Source organism: Triturus cristatus, chromosome 10 (assembly GCF_964204655.1).
Source record: "Triturus cristatus chromosome 10, aTriCri1.1, whole genome shotgun sequence".
Lineage (NCBI taxonomy): Eukaryota > Metazoa > Chordata > Amphibia > Caudata > Salamandridae > Triturus > Triturus cristatus.
This window is the reverse complement of record NC_140593.1, coordinates 197,210,855-197,236,882: the sequence shown is the minus strand read 5'-3', so window position 1 is coordinate 197,236,882 and position 26,028 is coordinate 197,210,855. Positions and strand designations below refer to the sequence as shown.

At 42.6% G+C, this 26,028-nt stretch overlaps 1 protein-coding gene across 2 annotated transcripts in view; it reads right to left on the bottom strand.

The window, feature by feature from the left end:
- The window catches only part of SYF2 (SYF2 pre-mRNA splicing factor), a 157,459-nt gene that overhangs the window by 113,820 nt on the left and 17,611 nt on the right, over positions 1 to 26,028 (bottom strand). For both annotated transcript variants that reach the window (XM_085630804.1, XM_085630803.1), the window contains exon 3: positions 12,092 to 12,217. In XM_085630804.1, the coding sequence (XP_085486930.1) occupies positions 12,092 to 12,217 (126 nt within the window). The remainder of the gene's footprint in view (positions 1 to 12,091; positions 12,218 to 26,028) is intronic.

Below are 26,028 nucleotides of genomic sequence, written 5' to 3'. Positions count from 1 at the left end.
TTAGATCTGGAATACGAATAATTCCTATACACAGATTCTGCACATCTTATGCCCATTCCAGTACGCAAGAGTGCCACAGATCGAAAGATGGAATATCTTATCTATCTAGCCTAAACCACCTTGCTTGTGTATTTTTATTGTACTTATAAAGCGTAACATTCCTTCCAAAGGGATATCACAGCACTAGTTATAGATCACCAACATTGTAAAGAGTTTTTTTACAGAGGCACCAGCAATTAGGTCCTGAACAGCCATAATGGTCGTCAGTGAGACGAAGGTCTAATACAAGTTTATTCTATTGTACAGCTGCCTGGCACGAGAAAGAGCGACCTCTCATTCTAACTTTATTTATACGCCTAGTTTTGGCCAGAGCGGGTGGAAGATCTCAGTTAAAATTCAACTTTGTTCTGCAGGATTTGGGGGCTAATCTTGTATCAAGCTTTACGTGAATGGCACAGTGGTGTAAACTTAGCTCTTTTGCACATAGGCAACCAATGTAGCACCTCCAAACATTCTGATGGCAATCTAAACGTGCTGCATTTTGGTTCACCTGCAATCATGAGAACAAGTAATCTGCCATACCAACATATAACGCATTCCCATAGTCCAGTCTACAAATTATCAAGACCTGAACAATGGTTTTCCTCCAATTACACAGGATCCATTTAAAATGTCTCCTTAATAATTTTAGCATCTAACAACATTTGCCGCACAGTACTTTTACTTGATCTTGCATAGTTAGTGCATTGTCTACCAAGACGCCTAGATTTTTAAAACCCCATTTGGGTACTGGCACAGACTAAATGTGCTACCCCAAAGAGAAATATCTCAGACTTCTCTGCATTTAACTTCAGACAATTCTCGTAATCCAATTTGTGGTTTCTGAAAGACAGTTGACCAAATTATCTCTGGTGTCCTCATATCTTTCTCCTATTGCTATCAGCAACTGGGTGGCACCTGCATAAGAACAAATGCTGAAACCCCATTTCTTCCCAATCTTGTATACATGCTCAATTCCTGTTCCCATGCAGAATTATAGGTGTGCTGCAGGGTAAGACCAAAACTGTGCTGGATGGATCATTTTGCTTCCATGAGTGTTGTAGGTAAGCTTCATATATGTTAAGAAGTTGAAAGATTATCACAGTTACGGAATAACAGGGATTTCAAGTTTAAAAAGGTTTAAAGCTTATAGAAAGAAGACATCTAGAAGGGCAATACATTGTGATGAAGGCGGCCTAAGGGAACCATGTGAAAAAACATGCATACCTTAAACTTAAGAAAGGAAACCAAAAGGTGGTGTGTGAAATGTGAAACCTAAAAAAAAAAAAAAACACCATCATTTACAGGTCCATTATCTGAACCTTGTTCTCCTTCCCTCTACTGGTGAAGTCTCCATTCCCAATCATTAAGGATGAGGTGGACCTACCTCTCCAGACACCATTATAAACAATTTTTTTCTTACTCTCTTCCATTCCTCTTGCAGCAGGGTTCAGACACAGTTGCACTATTTGTACTATTTGTTTGTGTCACCCATGGTTGAGTCAATCAGTCATGCAGAATGAGGCATAGCTAAGGGCAGAGCGGTGTGCCTGAACCCACCAATCAAAAGACTTGTCACCCCCTCCTGAAGTCTTTTCTGATCACGGAGGGAGTGCTCAATCACTTTCCAGAGACCAACTCTTTCATGCTACCAGGCAAGATTCAGGAGCGGCTGGGCCCTCGCTACAGGGCTCAGCTAATTTCGAGGAAGCACTTCAATCTGAAGAAAGAAATGAAGGAGAGGTTTCTGACTCACTAGGAATCGTAGTGAGCCATCAAGAGCAACAGAAGACACAAAGGGCTTGGGCGACAAGCCAAAATAACCCAGCCTCAGACATATAATAACAAAAATTGCAGGAGGTAGGTCTTTTTGTATTGACTCGAACTCATTACAGTGTGAACAGTAAATCCATGCCAATGAAAGAAAACAAGTATCCTCAAAACAGACTGTGGAAGAATGACAGAGGCAGTTTAAGGTCTAAAGTGGTCCAATGAGAGGGATGTGATCAGTTGGTACCCTAAAGCTGTCAAATTATGGTATTCTTGTGAGATGGATGGAAACATGCATAAGTCCAAGAAGACTTGGCTCAAAATCTCTAAAGGGAGAGGAGCCAGGATAGGGCTCAATCTCTTGAGTACCTTTTCATGTAATTTCGTAAGCAAGGTAGGGAGATAATATTCGAAACACCAATAGAAATATTGGTGGAGCACAACGTTTATGAAGTACTAGGGCCCATTTAGCCACTATCTTCTCTATTCTCATTTTACTTACTTGAAGATTGGTGGACAAAGAGGGTAGCTCACTACATGACAGTCTGGCCATTGCATGGGAGGCACCCGGAACTAGAGGTCTGCTTATATACACCATTTCAGGAGAAACATAGTCAAAATGGTACATGTGATGTCAAGGGTGTCATCAGGCACAATAGGAATTGCACCTGAGCAAGTTTTACCCCCCCATTTCATACCAAAGTGTCCATCCTTGAAGATCAGACACACCCGACGGATCCTTGTGCATCATAAGCTGTCGAGCAGACACAGGTGTGCTACAGTAGCACTGTAGGATAACAGTCCCAACCTAATGAGTGGATCAGACAGCAGAAGCACTTTTACTTTAAACCGATTCTTGTGGGTATATAGCCATGAAAGGAGTTGCTGGAGGGACAACTACTGAAATTAACTATTGGTTAGAGTGGAATTATAGTGCACTTCTTTTTACGGATGCCTGATCTGATGCATGTCGGTCAGTGGACATTGCAGCTGGAGTATCAGTGGTGGCTAAGGACCTTGTGAAGAAGAAAAAAAGGGAGAGCGGATTCTTAAGGGTTAAATCCTCAAACTACGTTGTTGGGTCATAACTGTAGGAACATCAACTGCAGTATATTGTGTTAGCCCACAACATTAGTATGGAAGGGCCAAGCTTTTGGTACTCTGAGAAGTAATTTTTCCAATGCTCTTGTTTCTCCCATTGCAGCTAGTAGAGTTGTGCTATGAGTAGTGTGTATAGGCATAGTTATATGTTAGGCGAATGTGTGAATTTCAGTGACTTGTTGGTGAATGTTCTTTCTAAGTATTTGATGGGCGAGACAGGAAAGGTGTAGCCACTTGCCTCTAGAATAGCAGGCATGGTCATTGCTCAGTAAGAAGGGAAAGAGACAGCAACAAAGTGCTGTTAGCTGCCAAAATCTTTAATTAATGGCATAACTGGGCTGTGCTGGATAGATCTTCTGTTGTATGATAGCATATGGTGTGTCCTGATGAAGAGTGCTGGTGTGAGCATGGTGAGATCCAACAATGTTTCTTAGCTCCGCTGTGCTGCATATGGGTGCACTGTACTATCATCGGTGTCCTATTAAGAGTTTGAATGTTGGTTTTGGTCAGAATTGTTCAAAAAAAGGTGGTGCGAAGATGGAGGTAACCTGAGTGGAGGAATTGGGTGGCAGTAGATAGTAACTACAAAGAGGGATTGTCTAGAAGAAAGTTTGTGCTGCTGAAAGAAGAGAAAAGGCAATGTGAATATTGCATGGACAGCCTATGACTGGAAGGAAGAAGCAGCTGAAAACTACTGACACGAGAGAGAAAATGATGGAAGTTAGTAGATTACAATCAGTGGAAGAGATGGGCCAAATGCCGCACAAACCAGAGCCTCCTGTATGTGGTCGAATGATAAAGACTGTGGCAGTGGTGACTGGGCAAAAGTCATAGTGGAAGGAAGGCCATGCTGTGGGGCCAGGTTTCAGGCAGTGGATTCTGGAGGTACAGAATACAGGGCTGTAGCAAGTACTGTGGCCATAATAGGATTTGGGCACATGGTCTTGCCAAATACCGCACCACAAACCCATACCATGGCACATATAATAAAAAGCCAAAAGCGGTGGGTTCTAGGGCCATCGCTGCGAACAGGAGGTACTGGATGCTTGGTGCATGGTAGAGAGCATCCACGGCAAATGACTCAAGGCTTTGCACAGAGAGTCTTGCTTTTGTAGGGGCTGAACACAAACATGCCATAGGCCACGACAAAGGCCCAGAGATTACTGCACACAGAATAAGGATGTGCACAGTGGTGGTTGGGGACCATAGGGGGAAAAGGGGAACTCGGAGGGAAAACTATCAGAATTGGCTGCGTGGCTTCAGAGTGAAGCCCACTGGGCATGGCTGAAGGGAATACCCAGTTTGGTCTAAGAGCTGGGTCTGGCGCCTGACAAAAACCGAGCTCAGCACCACTTTCTAAAGTGCCTACTGGCCTCTTCTTTTGTATGTACTACAAGGTCTGTGCACACGGTGCGTCCCTTGTCCAAACCCTGCAGTGAGTGTGCTAATCTCTATAATAGCAACAGTGATCTAATCAATTGTTTTAATGATGATGGGATCTGTACCTTAACACCAACGTTTTTACCTTTTTTAATAGATTTCTTGAAAGACATATGAAAAGAATAATTCACCGTATCTTCACGCTAAATTTAATACATCAAAAAAAAGTGCAAACAAAATGTGCCTTTAGTTAGGTCTACTGACCTAAAAAAGTAAAACAAAGGGTAAGTTTCTTTTGAAAAGTGCTTTGAGATCCTGCACACAGCGGAATTTCTTACAGTCAAAATTCCTGCCCGACTTAAGCAAATGATTAGATTCCATCCAAGGTCTCTCCGCCCGGTTGATAATTGAAGCCGTAAAAAAGCCCTCAGAAATGATAAGATTTTAATCGGTGCCACTTGGGGCAGGTCAGCTTAGTTTTCAGAGGAGCAAGCAGAATGGGCCTGAAATTGTTCTCCGGTACAAGAACATTTCTCTTTATTTACATTTCAAAACCATTCTAGTACAATAATTAGATATGCAGTAACGGAGAGGAAAGTGAAGATGAAAAGAAAAGCAGCACAGTAAACACGTCACCATGCCCGAAGCCACATCAGAGTGTGCAAATAGCAGAGTTAATAATGAGTTTTCGCCTTATAAACATTACTAGTGGAGAACGGACTGGCAATCACGAGCGCAAAAATTAACAATTCATCAAAAAGATAATGCAGTACGAGCCTTGAATCATGAAACTCAAAGAGAAGTTTCAACGAAGTACTTTCTTCGTAAGCTTTCGAAAATAAAGCACCAGAAAAAAAGTGTATAAATCAAACGTCTAACAGATGCATCAGCTTAAATGTTGCAATACTAAATACCATGGCCTCCAAAGCAACAGAAATACAAAAATAAACCTTTTCCAAGGTGCCTCGAACTCTGTGAGAGGGAAAAAGTAATATAGAAAGACACATAGTGGACATACATCTGCGCCAAACTGTCAAGCAGACGCACAAAGGTTTTTGGGAGAAGGGCCGATTTAGCCAACTGAAAAGAGTTTCCAATGCCCTACAGCAGACAGAGGGACACAGGATTTCTGGGAGGGGTTCCAGACACAGAGCTAACGCCGCTCTTAGAAAGAAAAGTGGGCGTCCCCAAGTTGATCAAATGGTGTCAGCTCTCAAAAGCATGAAGGAACAACATCGAACTAAAGGGGCATAATGAGGTAGTAATGGTTTTTGACTTAAGCTCCAACAGACAGTGTCTCAAAAGTGTAACCCATCAACCCAAGGGACACTGGCTGCTGGGAAAGGACCAGGATGAGAGGCCGAGACTATGGAAAGAAGGTTAAGACTGAGAAACACAAGCAATTGAAAGAGGGACAAGGGGCTCAGGGATTTTGGCCTGAGTGGGACACCTGCTCCTCAGATGGCACTGACTCAGCAACAAAAGCTTCTAAGAGAGACAGAGGAAAGAAGCAGCTACAATATTTTCGCACAGTTTAGAGGGATTTGAACAGCCACAAAGGACTAAAAAACTGACGTACAAATGTGTTGCAAACTGCACAGATTTCCAGCTCTTGGTCACAAAGTATATGACACAAATGTTTGTAAGGGATGTAAAGTACATAGACGCATGACAAAATTTCAGTTGCCTGGAAAACACTGTACTGCCTTATGAGGTACCACATGTGAACATGTGTTCAACTAGCCAGATCAAATAGCTGTACTTGTTAGGTCTCGCCTAGTGAACGCAGCGCATGCGCTGTTTCGCTTGGCGAGACTATTGTTGAGGCTTTGGTGAGCGAAGGGAGTCGAACCATGTGCGCGCACGGACAGGCGATGTGCACGCGCATGGCGTCTCCTCCCTGCCTCAAACGCTCCCACCGCGCGCTCATGCGCTCCCACCCCGCGCTTGATTTTAATAAAGAACTGTCTCTGAAACCCGCAGATTCAGAGCCTGTTTTCCTGGAAATGCAAAAGCCTCAGTTTCATGAGCTTTACGGAATTCTTCTTATTGGGCCGTTTTCAATAAAGATTTTTCTCCATTTTCGGCAGTGTCGCAATAATATTTCAGAAGGGGAAATGGAGGGCGATCCCCTTCGCCCCGCACGAACCTGCAGCCGCCCATCGAGACACAGAAATGTGCTTGTTGTTACATGTTTTTATTTTCTGCTGATTATACACCAGGCAAGCTGTAAAGAGAACTAGTTACATGCAATGCTATTCCTCGGAGAGGCAGGCTGCAGTGGCTTGCTACGCTGCCGTGCCCTAGGGACTGCAGGGGACACTTTAAAGGCTCTTTTTATACTCCTGCTTCAGCATTGCTTCTCGCTAATGTCATCGGCGTATGATCGCGGGCGGATTATTACCAATGAGTTTAGCAGCAGTCAGCACATCAGCAACCCCAGTGGAGAGAGATGAAAGGGCCATGATGAGGACGGGAGCTGGCTAAAGCCCCCACACATTCATAATACTATCAGCACCTAACATTTGCGAGTCACACCGCATACACTGACATGCCGCCCACAGGTGGTGTTATTGGTTGTGCTTTTATTGAGTCAGTCGTGTCATTGTTCGTTCCTGTGATCTGTGTTACACACATAGGTGTCCAACTAATAATGCACCCTGCGTCTTCTCATACCTGTATCTCGGAGCCAATGTTTTGTTCCCCTGTCTTTTACCATCTCACATCTGTTACTGTGTCTTCTAATACCTGTATCTCAGAGCCAGTGTTTTGTTCCCTGTCTGTTACCGTATCTTCTTATCCCTGTGTCTCAGAGCCAGTGTTTTGTTCCCCTGTCTGTGACTGTCTCACGTCTGTGACCGTGTCTTCTAATACCTGTGTCTTGGAGCCAGTGTTTCTTTCTCTGTCTATGACTGTCTCACGTCCGTGGCCGTATCTTCTAATACTGGTGTCTCTGAGCCAGTGTTTCTTTCCCTCTCTGTGACCGTCTCACATCTGTGACCATTTTTAGGTCTCGCCTGACCCAGCGCATGCGCTGGTCTGGCGAGACTTATTGAGAGGGCTCCAAAAAGAGCTACCATGCCAGCCTAGAGCTACAGTGCATGTGCGCGGGCACGCGCGCCGCGCTTTACCGAGATTACTTTCACTTTAGCGGCCGCTTCGATGTTTGATCGTGATCGTGATCACTTTTACTTTCGCGGCCACTTTGCATAGCCAATAGGTGTTGCTTTTGGGACCTTATAAGTATTTAGTTATGCAACTGTTGCATGGCTAAACACTTATAAGGTCCCAAAGGCGAGACCTATTGGCTATGCCAATGCTTGTTTCTAATACCAGGAGTATAGCAAGCATCCTGGACACTTTTGTTCTTCTTATAACAGTTGCGACTACACCAGGCCCGACATCAGAGGTTTTGCCCTACTTCTCCATTCCACTCCTATACCATTCCCCTGGCACCCACTGATGCCTGCTTTCTCCACAGCCTATCATTTATGTTACCTTCCAACAAGATGCACATCAGAATAGCCAACCGCATCAATGTCAGCTTTGCTGTACCACACAATGTCAGATGTGACATAATGAAGTACTGCCTGCAAAGGATACTTCTAAATCACACTCTAATTGGATCTAGTGCCAACAAATCTATTTGAAAGTCTCTTTAACACAACAGAACATAACACCACATGCTATTAGCTACTTGGTGTATAATTCCACCTCCTATGAGGAGCTTGCATTGCCATGCACGAGGGACTACGTGTTAAATTCGTTTTTTCAAAGATGCACTGTATATCAAAAACAATCGTTTTCGTTTTGCTATTCAATGCTGCAGGCTTTTTTCAAAGTTTAAAAAAAAAAAATGTTTCAGTCACTACTCCTTAAAAATTCAGAGCAGGACAAACAATATTCAACACGTATAGCCACATCCGGTATTTTCACAGCATAAAGACATTGACAGGAGTCATTCATTCATTAATGATCGACTTCAGCTAATTTTATTGACAGTATCACAAACCTAACCAGCCACATAAAATGCACATCTCGCGCCCAAGGGCACAGTCTTATTACAGGGCAGTTTCAGTGGTCTGTCGTGATTCCTGTGACTTTGAGATATAGAGCTTCCTCTTCAAACATTAGATTTTGATCCACAGCCCATAAATATCACACATGTGCCTCTTGGGCCTCGAGATCTTTGCGATAGTGAATAGTAGCTTCTGCTCTACGAGGGCCAGGACCTACCTACTATGTGCAGTGAAAAAGAAACAAGCATTTGCAATGCATGAGATCGCACATTTGCGAGAGTTTGAGCTATTGGCATTGTAAATGACAATGGCTTTTATTTATGTGTTTTGAAAACCTGCAAGCGGTGCGTAAACCCTTACTTTGTACTTATAGTCCTTGCTTGAGAAGCAAGGCTGGCAGTAACTGTGCCTCTTTTACTGCCAGCCTTGCTTTTCAAACAATGACTATAAGTACAAAGTGCGTGTTTACGCACTGCTTGCAGATTTTCAAAACACATAAATAAAAGCCATTGTCATTTACAATGCCAATAGCTCAAATTCTCGCAAATGTGAGACCTATTGCATTGCAAATGCTTGTAGAACAATGGCAAACGTTTACCATATATATCTTACCCTCTTCTAATGATTTAATAGCAGTCTTCTAAAACGTTTAGATTTAAAAACCTGCTGGTATAAGAAGGCATTACAATAATAAATCTCTAGACATTCAACTGTTATTGTGGTCAAACAGGTAGCCTCTTTATGGCCATGGTTTTTAGTGAGCTGCCAGGAGCAATTTCACATTAATACTGCAGGCATTATGCTTGGTCTGAGAGCTGCTGTCACCTCAGAGCTCTCAATCATTTCATGACTTCTACTTCTGCACAAGTAGAGGTGCAAAACTGGGTTCTGTGCCAATTTAGAATGAATAAGAAAGTCAAGAGCCATGTGGTAACAAGCTTGGTCTATGGAAGTGCAGTGAAAGGTAAAACGCCAGCAGAGAGAATGAAGGAAAGGAACCATGTGAAGGGCAGACAGCAGAGTTGGAGCAAGCATGGTCTTTGTAAATGGAGTGGTGTTCAAAAAGACAGGAGTATAGTGCCGAGGTGTTGGGGACAACATGGATGTTCTTGGCATGTAGGGAAAGAAGTGTGACAGGTAGAGCAGGAGGGGACATGAAGAGTAGAGCCAAGTGGAAACATACATTATGTTTCTGAAGGCAGTGGCCAGCACGCAGACAAGATAGGGAATGGTAGCAGTCTAAGGAATGAAGTATGCTAGCTCATTAGGAAGGGGGACATAGAATACAGACCACGTGGAAGCACAACAGGCCCTGGGAAGAGAGTGGGGAGCACAAAGCTGGGCAGACATCCTGAAGGGCTGAAAGTTTTGCAGAAAAGGGGAGAGACTTGCAGGGCAGAGAGCTACATGGGCGCATGCACTGTCTTTGAAAAGGGGTACTGAGTAATTTTCTAATTATTTTTAGGTTCTAGTGAATTTCCAAGATTCTGTCAAGCACTCACTATAGTGGTTACCTCAAATGAGATTATTATTTTTAACTCTGTAATCTGTGCAGAAAAACCACCAATCAGCATAATTACTTTTTCCTAAACTGTATTACCAATATTTCTAAACAGAAATTAAGGAGTAAAAAGTACCAATACAACTAGAGCCAGTCACTATAGTGAGTGTGTAGCAGAATCTTGGAAGGCGACTCAGATCTGCAGGTGTGTGGTGCAAAAGTGCTGTGTGGCAGAGCACTTTTAATGTCACACCCATGAAATTGATGGAAAATTAAGAAATAAAATGCCCAAATAAGATTATAGTGCTACAAGGGATGCCATAAAGAAGTTAACCATTTATGTGGCCATACACAGAAACTGCATCATGCCTGATTTAAACAGTAAAAAGGTGAGTTTGCATGGATCAGCAATTACCTACGACTCATCATAAATCAGTTATAACAATTAATTACATTTTTCATTCAACATGTCATTCAAGGCTACTCCTATTCAAGCCACAGCTCCAAGGCGGACTCTGCAAATGCTCCATATGGTAGAGTTACTTCCGTACTACTCTGTATGTTGTAATAATTGCAAACAAGAGCTGTGTGACTTATCTACAAGATGAGGAACAACTCTCCTACAACTCCTGCCTTCAAACTCGTTCACAGGGTCTGTATAGAGTGCAAAAGAGCGGAATTCATGCCTCTCTGCCTCACTGATGCATCAGTTTAGGGTAATGACAGGCAACATTTAAAACTATCATTGATAACGCTTATATGTCTCGCCTATGAAAGCTATTGGCTTTAGCAATGTTTTGTAGTCACGCTATACAGCAGCACAGATGCTTTGCACTGTAGCTAAAACTAATTTATGAAAGCCCTATGACGCAGTCAGATCTAATGCGCTTTTAAATAAAAAGAAAAAAGTGAATTAGTGCTGGATACAACATAGTCTTGTTTTTATCATTTTTAGCCATGCTGCTAAGCAGCATGGCTGCAAATCATAGCCAAAGTCAATAACGCCCAAGCTGTAAAGCATGAACAAACGGTAATGTCAGAGTCAATATTCTCTTCGATGATAACTATTGAGCAAATCAAATAATCCCTCATGCGTGAAAAATAAAAAGGCATCTGGCAAAAAAATCCTATCACATTAAAGAAAGCAATTGCGTCCATGTCTTGGTGAAATACATTTGGAAGCAGATAACATGCACATCGTCACAATAATGGCAGATAACATCTGTTGTCACAATAAAAATCTATTTCAAAGTAAAAAGAGCTTCTTTGAAGTGTGTGTGGCACAGTAAAACAAAGCTAAAATAGAAAGACAAATCAACAAGGATGACAGGGAAGTAAAAACTAAATAAAGATAGAGCCTCAATCACAGCATGATCAGCGAAAGGACAGAAAGCAAGCTGAAGCAATCAGTACTTGGTCTCTTCTCCAGCCGAAAGAAGAGGAAGTCAAGTCAGCACTCTCTGACCAATTAGTAGGCAACAAATAAGAGTGACAACGAAGCCAATAATTGTTAAGCAATGGGCGGACTAGAAGCCCCTTGCTTGTTTTGTCTCTCTTGCAAGCAAAAGCGCTTGCACTATCTCACACGAGACCTAAAAAGCCATTCTTTGTATAAATACAGACAAAATATGCATCTGAGGTCAATGGGTCTGACACACTGCTTTCAAATAGAGAATATAAAGTGAGGTCTGGCACATTCAACATTTCATCTTACAGAGCCTTTCCCTCTGTAAAGTGCAACATAACAGTTTTATTTGACAAAACAGAAAAGACCCTCAGTCAGTAGAAAGCTAGAAACACCACCACCACAGGAACTCACCTTCAACTGAGTTTTTACAGTTAAATTATCAGTCCAGCCAATATTGAGGGCCGGCTAAAATATACTTTTTTTGTCAATTTTACTAAAAAATACCTTCATCACTAGAAAAAGCATATGAATGACTGATATCTGTTTTATAAATAATTTATCTTTGCCGAAACTGAAAAACATTTTACGAAAAGGAGTAGCGGCATTAGACAAGTGCATCTATTTGCGCTGTCTGTTTTCTAACCTGAACTCGCGCCTAGAAACATATCAAGCCCACTCCTATATAATTGGTAACCTAAGGGTGGTAAGTTGCCCATTAATAGATGACAGATGCTCAAACTTGCAGAAATATCCAGAAGACAATGGTACCTACGGAACCATGGTGAACAAAGGGAGAGAAGAGAGAACAGTAGTACCTCTGGTCTTGTTGCCACTGAGAATCTTCCAATGAAATCTCAACATCATTCAACATACCTTCTTCTTTTCTTCTTCCTTCAGCTCCCATTCTAATCGGGCTTTTCTTGATTCCCAGTTTGCCGGCAACTTTTGTCTTTTATCTTCCTCAACAACTTCCTGGTGATTAAGTTTACGAGCTTCATTCTACAAAACAAAATCCGTAGTCAATATTGCAAGTGCACCTGAATGCACAACATGATATCAATAGCTAATTTATTTGCAAAACGTAAAGATTTGGGAAACAAAACTAGATTTTAATTAACTGTTTCTAGATGCAACACCATCCAGAACAGCACAGCCTTAAACATGGCTACTAAGAGAAAAGGAGAGGGCAATACAAAGCAAATGAATAAACAATAAAAAAACATTTAGTAGGATAAATGACAAGCAAATGCGGAACAACAATAACAGTAGTCAGCATGAAAATTAGATTGTTATTGTATTTCATATTTTCAATTATATGTTTTCAACTGGCGATCTATCAAGATGCACAGGTACAGTCAATCATAAAGGTTTGTTTGTTAGAAGCCACCAAAGGAAGAATTAGTGTTGATCATCAACCAGAGAGAACTGTGAATTAAGCGAGTGTACATATGGTTCTTACAATTAATATAAATTGGCAACGAAGAGATGCCAAAAAAAGATAGATTTTGTTTTGGAATTAAGCAATATTGCTGGACACGACAAATATAAACTCCAATTGTTAGGCTACACAATTAATGTAGAGCAGAGATGAGTGAAAAATTAATGAAAAAAACTTTTCCCACCAATTTTGAATGAGGCCTGAGCACACTAAATTACACTTGCACACTGCATTCTAACTTCAAAAGTAGTGCATTCCGGAAATGCAAGTCCTCAGAGGGCCTCCATAGGGCCCCAAGGAGCACCGCACAGCCATCGAAGGAGTGACGTCAAAAGAACATACTTAAAGTTGAGAGTAAACTACTGCACATGCAACATACTAGTGGGATTCCTAAAGGTGGCTTTCAGCAAACTCCTAATGGATCATGCAACCAGCAGCGTGCCTAACAGTTTAAATGGAGTCAGAAGAGGTCGCTTCATCAGTAGGAAATAAAAGCGGGGACGGCAAGGAAGGTGTTTCCTCTTCTCATTGTCTGGAGCTATATCAGCTAAGTAAGTATTGAAAAAGTTAAGAATTTTAGCTTTTGCTTGGAAGGATGATTTGCAGGCTTCACTAAAACACACAGCAAAGGAGCAGCATGGGCAAAAGCCGTTTGAGTGAGTTGGGAGAGATTAGGTTAGGGAGGTGTGGGTCAAAATGCAGTGCGCGGGCGTTTGAGCTGAGGCATGATGAGGTGCGATTTAGATGAAGATGAATTTGAGAAGGTGAAGCTGAGGTGTCGGAAATCATGGGAAGCTTTGGTTCAGTTGGGCCGAGGTAGACCAGGGGCAACAAGTTTACTGGCGGCCAAGGAGCAGCAGCTGTGCAGCACATGATTTCGATGGGCAGAGGGCAAGACCTTAGAGGTCAGTGAGAAGAGTATTCAGTCCATCTTCACACATGTACCACAGTCCATGAATGGATGAACAGTAGGTAGTAGGCTTTTTTTACTTGAGGGGCTTTGTTTAGGATTATTTTAGTTCTGCACTACAGAGGCGATTAGTGGAGATAGATTAGGCGACAGAGAAAAGTACAATGAAGCAATCCCGCCTCCACACTTCCGCCCCCAATCAAAATGTTACTGATGATGAGCTGCAGTGTGTGGCCTCTGGGCTCAGGGACTCCCATCCCAATATTTCCACATGTTTACTTGCACAAAATGTATCACCCGGCCATACATTCACTAGGAGTGCCGCAATATCATGTAATGCAACCAGAACAGTTTTAGCTTTGGTAACGGTGGAAGAGAGCGCCTGGAACTAGGGCTGGGCAGAATTATTAATTATACCGGCGGAATCAGAGGAATTTGATAATTCTGCATTACTCTTGTAACACAGTATTTCTAATAAATTCCACCGCTCTGCCAGTGGAATTAATCTGCAGTGTTTGGTTTCTAAACAGGTCTGAAAAATGGAGAAGTCCTTCAATGTTTACTGCAGATTAAAGTTTAATCTGCAGGGATTTATAAATGTAGAGGGACAGCTCCCTCTTCGGGCTCTGTTAAGAAACCACCGATTGCACTGCAGTGCATGAACCTCTGCACCCTTCTATACTGTGCAGTAATTACTGCAGAGTATGTAAGGGCGCAGAGGGGTATGCATAGCATACTCTGCAGTAATCCAGGGACATTTTATGTATTTTGGGGACCCTGTGCCAAACGTATTTTGGGGGTCCTGCTTTGAACAGCCTTGAATTTATGATCCAGTTTCAATTCTTTTATGCCCTCTTTGGTCAGGTCACTGACCGTGCACAAGCACACTCATCCAAATTCAAAATATGTTTACATCTAATATTCAGGGATAGCGACGTGTGTTTTCAATTCAATTTATTTTATTATGTTTTGGCACTCCAAAGAGGTCCACATAAAACAAGATACACAAATACAAATACACATTCTCAAAGTAAAATTGACAACTACAACATTTTCCACTGAACAAGGTAATCAGCGACACATACCTCCATATTTCATCAATAAGTAGCTAAAAAACCTTTAAAAAAGTTAAAAATATTGAAGCAAAACATTTCATTTGGAGGAATATATAAGGCCTGCAAAAAGGAATTCACATTGAGGATACCCAATTGCAAGCATATCGATCTTAACCACTTCGAACGAAGTGGACGCAATGCGGGACATATAAACAGTACATGAGAACGATCCTGAGTAGACATATTACAAAAGTTACATGTGGGAGAGGACCCATGCCATTTTGCCAAGAGTATTTAGGGGCAGCAAGTCCTGCCTTAGGAGGAACCAAAATCTCCGAACACCATGTGGTAGGTTCCAGGTGACATAGGGTTGGGCAAGCTTCATTGAATATGTGTTAGCAAGGAGATCACCTCACCTCTTTACTAGCATGGACTTCTTGTCCAGCGTAAAGCAAAGAGCCCAAGAAGCCTGTTTCAAAAGAGATTTTAGCTGGGAAGGAGAAATAGTAAAAAGGGTACTCTCTTCCAATTCAAGAAGTGCCACAGCCTTTCTAAAATTCTTAACAATTTGGGAGTACTCTCTTAAGCTACCCAACAATTCCCCCTTGAGAAGGGATCTCAAAGTCCCCGTTTCTCCTCTAGCCAGGCTGGCAACCCATCGTACTAGAGCGGACAGGCCCTGCGCCCAACTACTACGGAGACCGAATTCAAGTCTACAGGCAGCCACAGAACAGGCGGGGTTGAGAGAAGTTATAGACCTTAATAATTTTCCTTCTACCGTCTGTAGAAAACCCCAGTGCTTTAAGTCAACCAGTTCCATTCCGTACAGGAGGGTTGATGGAATTTTTGCCCTATAGACCTCCAGTAAACAAGCAAAATGTCTTCTCCCTGTGGCGGAATAAAGGGCGCTCAGACTTTTGCCTTGGGACAGGGCTTTACGGGAATTATTATCGATGTGTTTTCAATATTGTAACAGCAGCAGCTCATTAATACTACTGCAAATATTCTCTGTGACATTGTCCAATTTCTCATATATGAGGTACTGTTTTGACCTAAAACAAACTTTTTTATGGATGTTGCATGAAACAAACAACATTTCTCTGTATGTCTGTATATAGACTCTCACACATTAAAAATAAATTAAAGGAAAATGGTAATTAAAACAATCTGTTTAAGAATTATTCAAGGTCATCAGGGCAAGAGACTGCAGAACAGAGCTGGCTCTTTCAGGGGGGCACCTGAAAGGCTGGGGCCTTGGACCAGAGCACACTTTGGCAATGCCTTAAAAGGGCTCTGCAGTAATCACTGCAGAGTATGTAAGGGTGCAAGGGATATGCACTTGATTGCATACCCCTCGACACCCTTACACATCCTGCAGTGACTACTGCAGAGTATGTAAGGGCACCGTGGAGTATGCACTACAGTGCATTGGTATTTTGCAGCGCTATTTCTTAGCGCAAAAGGCATCCTCATATTATTTTTGGACAATAGGATGAAATTGCCCTAAATGCCCACTCTGCCCCATCGCGGAATTCCACCGACTCCTGCAGAATTTTAATGTAATTCCACAGAATCAAATTCCGCCCACCCCTACCTGGAACTAGCCTTCTTTTGTACGTTTACAATTTATTTCTCTAAAAAGAGCAAAACGACAGTATGGAAAATGTAAAGTTTGAAGAAAGCATAATTTTTATAGTGATGCAGATATCACATTTTCATTATTTGTTAACCATCGTGTTAGTTAGTAAAAGCCAAATTAAACCCTATTTGAATAAATATATGTATGAGAAAGAAATTAAATCAAAGGATTCTAGTTCTATTCTTTCATGTAATATTTTCACCCACTTATGCTTCTTTCAAATTTAGCTCAAGTCAGCCACAATGCAGATGCTCTGATGAGTCCTACATTGAAGTGCACACTTTAGTGACATCCCCGCATGGAAAACCGCCCCACGAGTTTGTTGCTCAAAGTCACGTGACCCCACTTTACTTTTATATTATTAGCCTAAATTCAAAATTGTTCTCACTGCTGCAAAATTATCCCAGTTCTGATGCAAATTGTTCCATTCAACTGTATTTCGATAATGCAGTTTTGACTTCTGGAACACCTCTTTTTCTAATGAGTTATAGATTTGAAAGAAATCGATTATCTCACTACCACGATTGGTCAATTAAGAGACTTTTGGATGAGGTCAAACGTGCATGAAGAAAATGCTTAAATGTGTGCCACTTGAGAGGACCACTTTGCTTTCTTTACTTTGGTGCGACTATGAAGTTGAATTAGAAGTTGCATATTGAGGAGTTTCATAATTCCATGACTGGCTGAGCCAATAAGCACAACACATATTCAGGCCATGTTGAAGTTTATAAAGACAAGAAACATCCACTTTAACTTACTGAGGCAGACTCACTCCCAGTATATCCCTGTGGCAATTCAAAAGGAGCAGAATATACTTACACATCCTCACGTGGATACTTTCCATTTTTTCAATAATGAGCTTGCACTTACTTTTATTCTTTATAAATAAGAACTTGGTTCGAAATAGTGCTTTGAGTATTCACCAGAAATGTGCACGTTTCCTGGGAATAAATGCATTTGGCGGTGAGGATGAAAAGGGAAGACACCCGCAACTGATCTGATCATACAAGAAGGAATTTTATTAGAGGGAAAAATATTTCCAATGGATAAAAAAAAAAAGTTACATTTAGAAGTGCAAATGCATTTTTGGATCACATTTCACATGGGAAAATGTACGCATATTAACTTTCATAGACAGAAATAGTTCTGCAATTGAATAATCCTGGAATTGGGAGCCTAGCCAATGGGCCAAGATGGCAGACATCTGAATAGGTGTCTTCGCACCACCTTCACCTACTGCCAAAATCATTTAGTGATCAGTGCTCAATCGAGAACCATCAGAGCAGCGACTGCTGTGTGATAAAGTGGCGTGTCAACTGCCGCCTTGAATGATTCGGCCTATCCTAGCCAGTCAGGGTGAGGGGAGCTACCGCTAGTATGCAGACACTATGGTGCCCAGCTCATCTGAGGCACCACATGAGATGTTGAGTGGCTGCTGAAAACTTGCCTCCTGTCTTTCCAGTGCTGCGGTTGACTGGGACTTTCAGGGCCCTATGTCTGGAACACAGGCTTTGCTGCTGCCCCAGGGGACCTGGGGCCTGCAACATCTGACTGCTATGTGGACTCATTGGAGCCGAGGGATGGCTCTTCACATATTTTCACCTCTGATTCCCACTAACCAGTAGTACATAATCTTAGAGCTTAAGACATCCTTGAAGCCTGGGTGGCACTGCCACCATGTTCAAAGATAGTGGTGGCCATCAATTGCAGGCAAAGATGGATTGTTTTACCAGAGCACCTCTGGGAGAGTTGGACAGGGCATCCTCCAGACCCCAACCCACACAAGGGGGAATGTCCTCCTCAGTTGAGATGATACTCCAGCCCATCAAGGACATGAGGCTACCATTGGTGGGCAAGATGGAAGAGCTTCAAACAGATGTCTCATTGCTGAGACAGGATCTTCTTAAGATGACAGAGAATGTAACTGAAGTGGAAAAGTCCATATCTGCATCAGAAGATCAAATTCATTGGATGCAGGCTAATGTTTCTAGGCTACTAGAAGCCATCAAGCGCCTAAAGGAGAGAATAGAAGATGTAGAGGGCAGATCCCGGAGGAATAACATTCAAATAGTGGGATTGCCTGAGGGAGTCAAAGGTGCAAATGCAGACCTCTTCCTTACAGATTGATTAAAAAGCTGGGCCCCATCTGGAGGCTTTTCCAACTGCTTTGTTGTGGAGCGTGCTCATCCTGCCCTTACGGCGAAGCCCCCACCTGGTCTGCCCTTGAGGCCTGTCACTGTACGCGTCCTCAACTATAACAATAGTGGAATTTATCATCAGAGCGGCCTGAAAATTAGGGAAAATCCCTCATGAGAACCACAAAATCATGCTCTTTCTGGATTACACTACAGCGGTGCAGCAGCATCGACGATCATACCTTGCAATTAAACAGAAGCTCAGAGCAATGCAGGTGGAGTATTTGCTTATATATCTAGCCAAACTCAAGGTCCACTTCAGTGGTAAATCTTCTTCGACAGACCAGAGTCTACATGGGACTGGGTGGAGGAAAGGAAGATGAAACTGAGGCGGCTGGCACATTTGAATGGGGAGCCCTGGACTGCTGTAGTGGAGGGACATAGGAGATAGCAGAAGAGAACCCGACAGCATGGGGAGGCATGATGGGAGCACCGCGCCCGATGGCACTGGTGCTGCCTTAAGTGCCTATCATGATGCACAGATGGGAGCGTTACCACCTTCCATTATACTACCAGATGATGTGGGGAATCCTATCACTACCCATTGGGAGGGTAATGTCCCACTTTGGAAAGGACCAAAGAGACAGTGTGGCAGGCAGTGTGGCACTCTATCTTGCACAAAGACTCCCTGACTCAGCCTAGACAGCAATGTGACGACTGACTGCAGGTCAACCAGGTGCAGAATCATTCCCCTAGGTGCACATCTTAGCAAGGGACAAACTTTTAATATAAGATGGTGGGGAGATGCATTACCACTCACCGTTAGTTTTTGGTTTCATTGTTAACTGTTCACTGTTTTTGAACTGGGTGGCAGATACTTCAGGAGTGGAAGTGTGGGGTGGATAGGGAGGGGGGGGAAGAGTTGAAATGTTTGTGCTACGGTACACTTGTGTTGGTTACTTGGAGTTCAAAACGTTTTGTTTTGCTACAGGTAAGGAGGGGGAGGTGTGGCAATCTAGCTCAATCATTGATCCTCTCGACAAATAATTCCCCTGAAACTAAGGTTGCTGAAATCTAAAGGGTCGGGTCCATGGTTCGCAGAATCTCTGGAGGAGAAGAAATTGCACTGTAGAAAGATGGAAAGGCAGTGGCATAAACTCTACTTATCTAAAGACAAGTTAATACTTGAAGATAGCTCTAAGTGAATAAAAAAGGGAAATCCGGAGAGCTAAAGAGAGCTACTTCACAAGAACCATTACAGAGGCAGCTAATAAATCTAAGAAGGTATTTGACATAGTAAAAGAGTTGACATCTCCAGACTGCCTAAAACAAACAGTTGATCCTTCACAAGATCTTTGTGACACCATCTCACTTCTTCCAGAATAAGGTTGATGGGATTATGAAGGAGATAAAAATGGATAATTATCTAGAGCAGTGGAATGGCTCCATGAATATAGATCTATTAACGACCTGTACTATAATATCCATTGATAACTTTCATCACAAGGGAACTCTGGATAAGGTGGGCCCAATACCAGATGAAGAGTTTAAAATTCTTGCCCCTTCAATCCCCTCTGGCTCCCCGATAGACCCAATCCCTACCAAAATTTGAGAAAGATATAGCAGATGAGCTCTATCCAATTTTACAACAAATTTGTAATCAATCTTTAGTCACAGGAGCAGTCCCAGCAGTTTGGAAGAAGGCGCTGGTCACACCTTTGTTGAAAAAACCTCAAGCTGATGTAAAAGGCCACAATTTCTTTGCTCCCATAACCTGCCAAGATTCTGGAAAAACACATTACTAAAATTCTGGCAGGTTTCCTGGAACATAATGATTTGCTTAAGCAAGAATAAATGGGCAGCATTGGTCGTGGCAATGGATGACCTAAGAATGAGCGTTGACGGTGTTCAGGCAGCAATTTTGATCCTGTTAGACCTATCAGCTGCTTTTGACACTGTCAACCATAAAATCCGTTTTCATAAATTAAAGGAGGTAGGGGTTGGAGGCGTCCCCCTGAACTGGACTGTCTCATATCTCTCTAGGAGATGCCAAGCAACATCTCTTTCCCCATTTAGGTCAGAATTCAAAGAAATTGTACATGGGGATCCACAAGGATCAGCCCTAAGTCCCATTTAGTTTAATAGCTACCTTCGGCCACTACTGTCCTTAATTAAATCTTTTGGGTTGTCAAATATATATTACGCAGATGACACCCAACTACTTTTTCTGTTAACAATGATACCACGCAACTAGAAAAGCCCCATCCCTGCCTAACTGAGATGGCTAACTGTCTCAGCCGGAACACACTCAAATTCAATGGAAGCAAGACAGAATTTCTGTGCTTCCCTGGCAAAAACACATACCAACAAGTAACTTTTGGTCTTGGATACATAAAACAGACCTATTAACAGCTTGATCAGTTCTAAATATAGGAGTCCCATTTGACGAGAAGCTCATGTCAACAAAACTGTAGCTACCTGCCATGTACTGATGAGGAATCATAGCAAAATTGTCTCCTTATTACCTCAACCAGCCAGCTAACAGGTAGTGCAGTCTACAGTCTTAAGCAAATTAGACTATTGTAATTCTCTTCTTCTGTGGGCCCCAGACTATCTTTTTAAAAGACTCTATAGGGTTAAAGTGTTGGCTGCTAAACTAGCACTGAATAGAACAAGATTTGATTCTGCTTCAGTCACCATAAAAGAGCTTCCTTGGTTGCCTATTAGGGACAGATGCACCTTTGAGGCCATGGATATGGTCCGTGAAGCCGTGAATGAAATGGGACCAAGAATATTACAAAATAAATGTTGCCAATACAGACCTCTAAGAGCTTTAAGATCATCCTCAGCAAATCTGCTCTACATACCAAAATTTGAAAAGATCAGAATGGGTGGAAAAATACTGGAATAAGCTGCCACATTCCTTTAGAGAGAATGTGAATCTGCGGAGTTTCAGGAAGAGCCTGAAGACTTGGCTTGTTCCAAAGTAGATGAGTTGGACACAGATTCTCCTGTGTGACCACACTTTAAAAGAAGGTACCTGTGTTGTCTGATGATTCAGTTAGCGCCAAGATTCCCGTTGGGTGGAAGTCACGCTTTACAAATAATTAAACAATAAATATGGTATGAGATATTATGCAGAAACGCTGCTCTTGAGGTCCCGATATGCATTGGCCCTTCCAATTTTATGAGCAGTCCGATGTCATTACAGGAACATTGCACACACATAAGACTTAACAGACCCAAGGGATTTGTCCACACCGCATTCTATGAAAGCTGTGGACACAGAAGCCCTTCAATAGGAATGCATCGCCGTTACACACAAACACCCACAACACACATCCTGGAATGTAAACAGAGTAAACCATAAAATCAAGAGAGGAGCAGTGATGCTTTACGCTAAGAAACATGATCCTGACAGCCTTTTGCTCCCGGAAACCCATTTGCTAAGCATCAAGTGTGACTTTCTTTGTAGATATGTCTACGTTAGAGTTTTTCACTGCCTTTACAGAGATCTTCCAGGAGGGTTGCAATCCCGTTTCAGAAAGCATTCACCTTCTCCTTGTCCAACACACAGTTGCATTAAGACATCTCGGGGTCATTACGTGGCAAGTGGAGTGACAATTGTGGATACTTATAAGTACATATTTCCCCCTGAGATGCAAAAAGGCACACTCAAACATATTCCAATCTTAAATCTGTTGCCTGAGAAGAAGGTAACAGGTGGAGATTTTAACTCTGTATGCATCCAATACTGGATGTACACTGTGTCTCGCGTGCACAGGTGCCCTGAGCAGATCGGTTACATCTCTGGATCTAATCAACACATGGTGTCTAAGGCATGCAAACTAGCAGTAATTTGCTCATTACTCAAATGCACATAACTCCAAATTACGGATAAATTATATTTTTATCCCAGCAGTAGATACAGAAGCTGTTACACAAGTATGTGTCCCACTTGGGGCAGTCTCCAACCGTGAACCCGTAGAGCTGCGTCTCAGGGGTGCACAACAAGGTCCTAGCATAGTATAACGTACGAATGCCTAGTGACCACACAATGAGTAACTGGCTGATGTACTTAGAAATACTATAGTGGATTTCTTTGAGGGTATGGTATCCTCACAGGCGTTAAGGGACAGTTTAAAACAATAGTGAGAGGGTGTGCCATGTCCTACTGTAAAGGCAAAGAGTAGGAAAGAGTGAAACTAGAGGAGCAGATAAGAACACTAGAGAAACTGTCCCTCTCCCTCCCCTCCAGCCCCCATTCCCCCCTCCACTGCACACAAGTAGAGGGTAAGCATTTGCTATTAGAAATACTTAAGAATACTTTTAGCGATAAGCTACTGGATTACGCTCATTACGCCTGGTTGCACTCCCAACACAGCACATGAATAGGGAGACAAGACAGGTACGCTGCTCTACTGGTTCGCCCACATAGATACTGAGGGACGACTAGTCCCTCCTTCGACTAACAAATCTGGCCATTTGATTACTGCTGTTCTTGCAATTTTAGACACCTTGGCAAATTACTATGCAGTGCAATACGCTAGACGAGATCCCCCACAAATAGTAAACGAATGCCCTATAATTTACAATCTCCCCATGACAGTTCACTTTGCAGAAGATCGGTGCCAACTAGACATCAGACGAGATCTAATGTGTGATCAATCAAGGATATTCCCTCTTGTATGGCCCCTGGACCTAATGGATTCCCCTTGTAATTCCTTAAGAAATATGCTCACTTTGGTACTGTATCTGCAATTACTCTTTAAGGAGGCACTGACCACAGGCACACTTTCAAGAGACCTGTGGGGTGATCTAATAGGAGTAATTCCGAAATAGGGTAGATCCCTCCCCGACATCCAGACCCATTTCGCTAATGAATGTCTACACCAAACTTCTGCCAAAGATCCTTGCCAATAGACCAGCTAAGGTAAAAAGTACCATAATTCCTAGTGATCAGAATGGCTTTATGGCCACCAGACGCACTAGACACTGCATCTGGTGCCTTCTGGTGGCCCTTGTGCGTTTGGGGGGAGCTGGACAGACAAGCAAACTTGTTATCGGTGGACTTTTAAAAAGAATTTGACCTGGTGCACTGGCTCTTTATGCATCAGGTACAGGTGAAGTGGGCCTTCGGCCCCCACTACCTGAAGTATGTTACGGTACCGCACTAGGCACAAGTCATGGTGAATTGAGTGCTGTTCTTCCCTTTCCCCCCCCCCCCCCCCCCATCATGAAAGTCAGGGGTGTCTACTCTCACCACTTCTGTTTGCGTTGGTGATTGAGCCTCTGGTGGGTAGAAGTGCCTGGATGTGCAGGTAAGCGGTTTCTGGTGGCATTGAAGACAGCGTGTCGTCGTACTCTGATGATGATCTACTCTACATTCAACGACCCAAAGACACTATTCCACGCCTTATCCAAATGCTTCATATTTATGGGGATGTATACAGCCTTCGGGGCAACTGGGGGAAATCGCATTACCTACCTGATGGGAGGGCTGCCAGCAAAGCTCGGTCACACTAAACTGTGAGTCACAAAAGACAACTTCTGTTACTTTGGCATGATGGTGGTAAAAGGTGAAAAAAGGTTCTGGGATCTCAACATTGCCTCGCTATTGAAGAAAACTAGATGTGAATTGCCAAGATAGGTGTCAATGCCCCGTCTATTATGGGGTGGGGAGCCCTCTATAAACTGGTTATGCCTCCACACCTCTTTTATGTTACTCAAAACTACCCTTACTCACTAACGAAACAATTCTTCCAAGCCCTCAGATCACTGCTTAGTAACTTCCTATGGGCTTGTAAAATTTCTTGAGTTTCATACAAGAAATGCGTGCAATCCACTTTTGAAGGCGTATTGGGCATACCAGATATGCAGCAATACTATTAGACTTCACAATTAGTTATTTTGTGATCTGTTATTTTCGGCTGTGTAGGTAGAACTGGAATTTGCTAGATTTTTAGAAACCCTATTCCGTATGCTCTCCCATCTATCACAAGAGGCCCACTTATACGCAAGGACGCAGTTCTTATACTAATTGAGTGGTGAGGGAAACTGACCAATAAGACCAAATTATGGCGCAGGACATTGCTCCTAAACGGTGACATTCTCTTGGTCTTTTGCAGGTGGAACCTCATTTGCATTTCCACGCTGGGAGATGTGTGGGAGCAGAGACATAGCAAAGTCTTTTAACTGGTGAGAGACTGAGCTTAGCAACATACAGTTCTTTAGATATTTACCGCTTTGGATCCCTACAGAGACAAACTAGAGGCTGCGCAAGAATTCTGCCTATTTGAAACAGAAGTAATGATGGAACAGCTGGGTAAAAAGACACTTTACGGTTTTACAAATCCCAACTTCTCAGTGTGATGGATCCTCTCCTCTAGCCCAAGAGAGAAATGGAAGAGACCTGGGACCTCCTAAGAACGATGAATGGGTGGAGGGTAAACTGGCCTCATGCCACTTGGTTATCGCCTCCCGCTTGAGGCTAATAAAATTCAGCCACTTACACAGAGTGTACTACCCCCAGGCTAGACTGTGGCAGATGGGGAGGGCCCCCTCACTAAATTGTCCAAGTTATGCAAAACTTAACGCAAATTCCTGCACGCAATTTGGACATGCCCCAAAATAGTGACATACCTACAGCACACCCAGAGGAACTGGTGGCAGTGGTAGGCCATCCACTGACCATGGATCCTAAAGTAGCACGATTTGTGGTCATGGATAGTTGAGAGGGGACGACTGGTACTAAGATCCAATCGGTAATTGAGTTTATTGTGGTCAATTGTGATACTGCATGGAAATGGAGAAGCAGTGATCCCCTTGCCCCCCAGTGACTTATAGGCAGATGGGCATGGATATATGCTCATTCACAGAAAAAAACATGTGGTTTATAAAATGTGCGATGGAATACTCTAAAATCTGGGGCACATAGTGCCAAGAGGGGCCTTGAAGAATAATACTGAATGCCAAATGGGGTGAGCACACAATTGATCCCACTACGCAATGCCTATGTTTGGGTGATGGCTGAATGGGGAGGCTTCCAGATTACGTACTATGTACTTTAGGTGTGGCAGTGGTAATACTATAACTTACATGCGGGCCACTGGATTTATGTGGTCTGCGGGTGCAGCTATTTTCTGCATAATTATAGATTTCCTGCAAATTGTTTCAGCTCAAACAAATCAAAAGTTACTAAGAAAATGGCAATATGTGTTTGTGCATAGTGAAAGGCCTTTCACTAGGGTTTACTGTTCATCTTTCAGTTGCTTGCACCAGTGAGGTAAACTATTTGCGCAGACAGTATTACCACATGTAAAAATGACATATTAATGATGTATTACCATCATAAAATGTGCTGCGCTATACCGCATAATTTGGTTTTTCTTCCCACATAATTTAGTCAAGCCTACCGCATAATTTTGTGTTCCCCGCCACATAACTGCAGAGGCCCTGCTAATTTGGTAATATAAATAATACCTGTATTTTCCTGTGATTTTTTTTTTTTTTTTTTATAAATGTCAGTTACAAAAAAAAAAAAGAATGATCCTGGAAATATTTTAGAATTAAAAAGTTGGAAATTAATGTAGACATAAACAGATGGGTGCAAATTCCCAATATTTATTTAAAA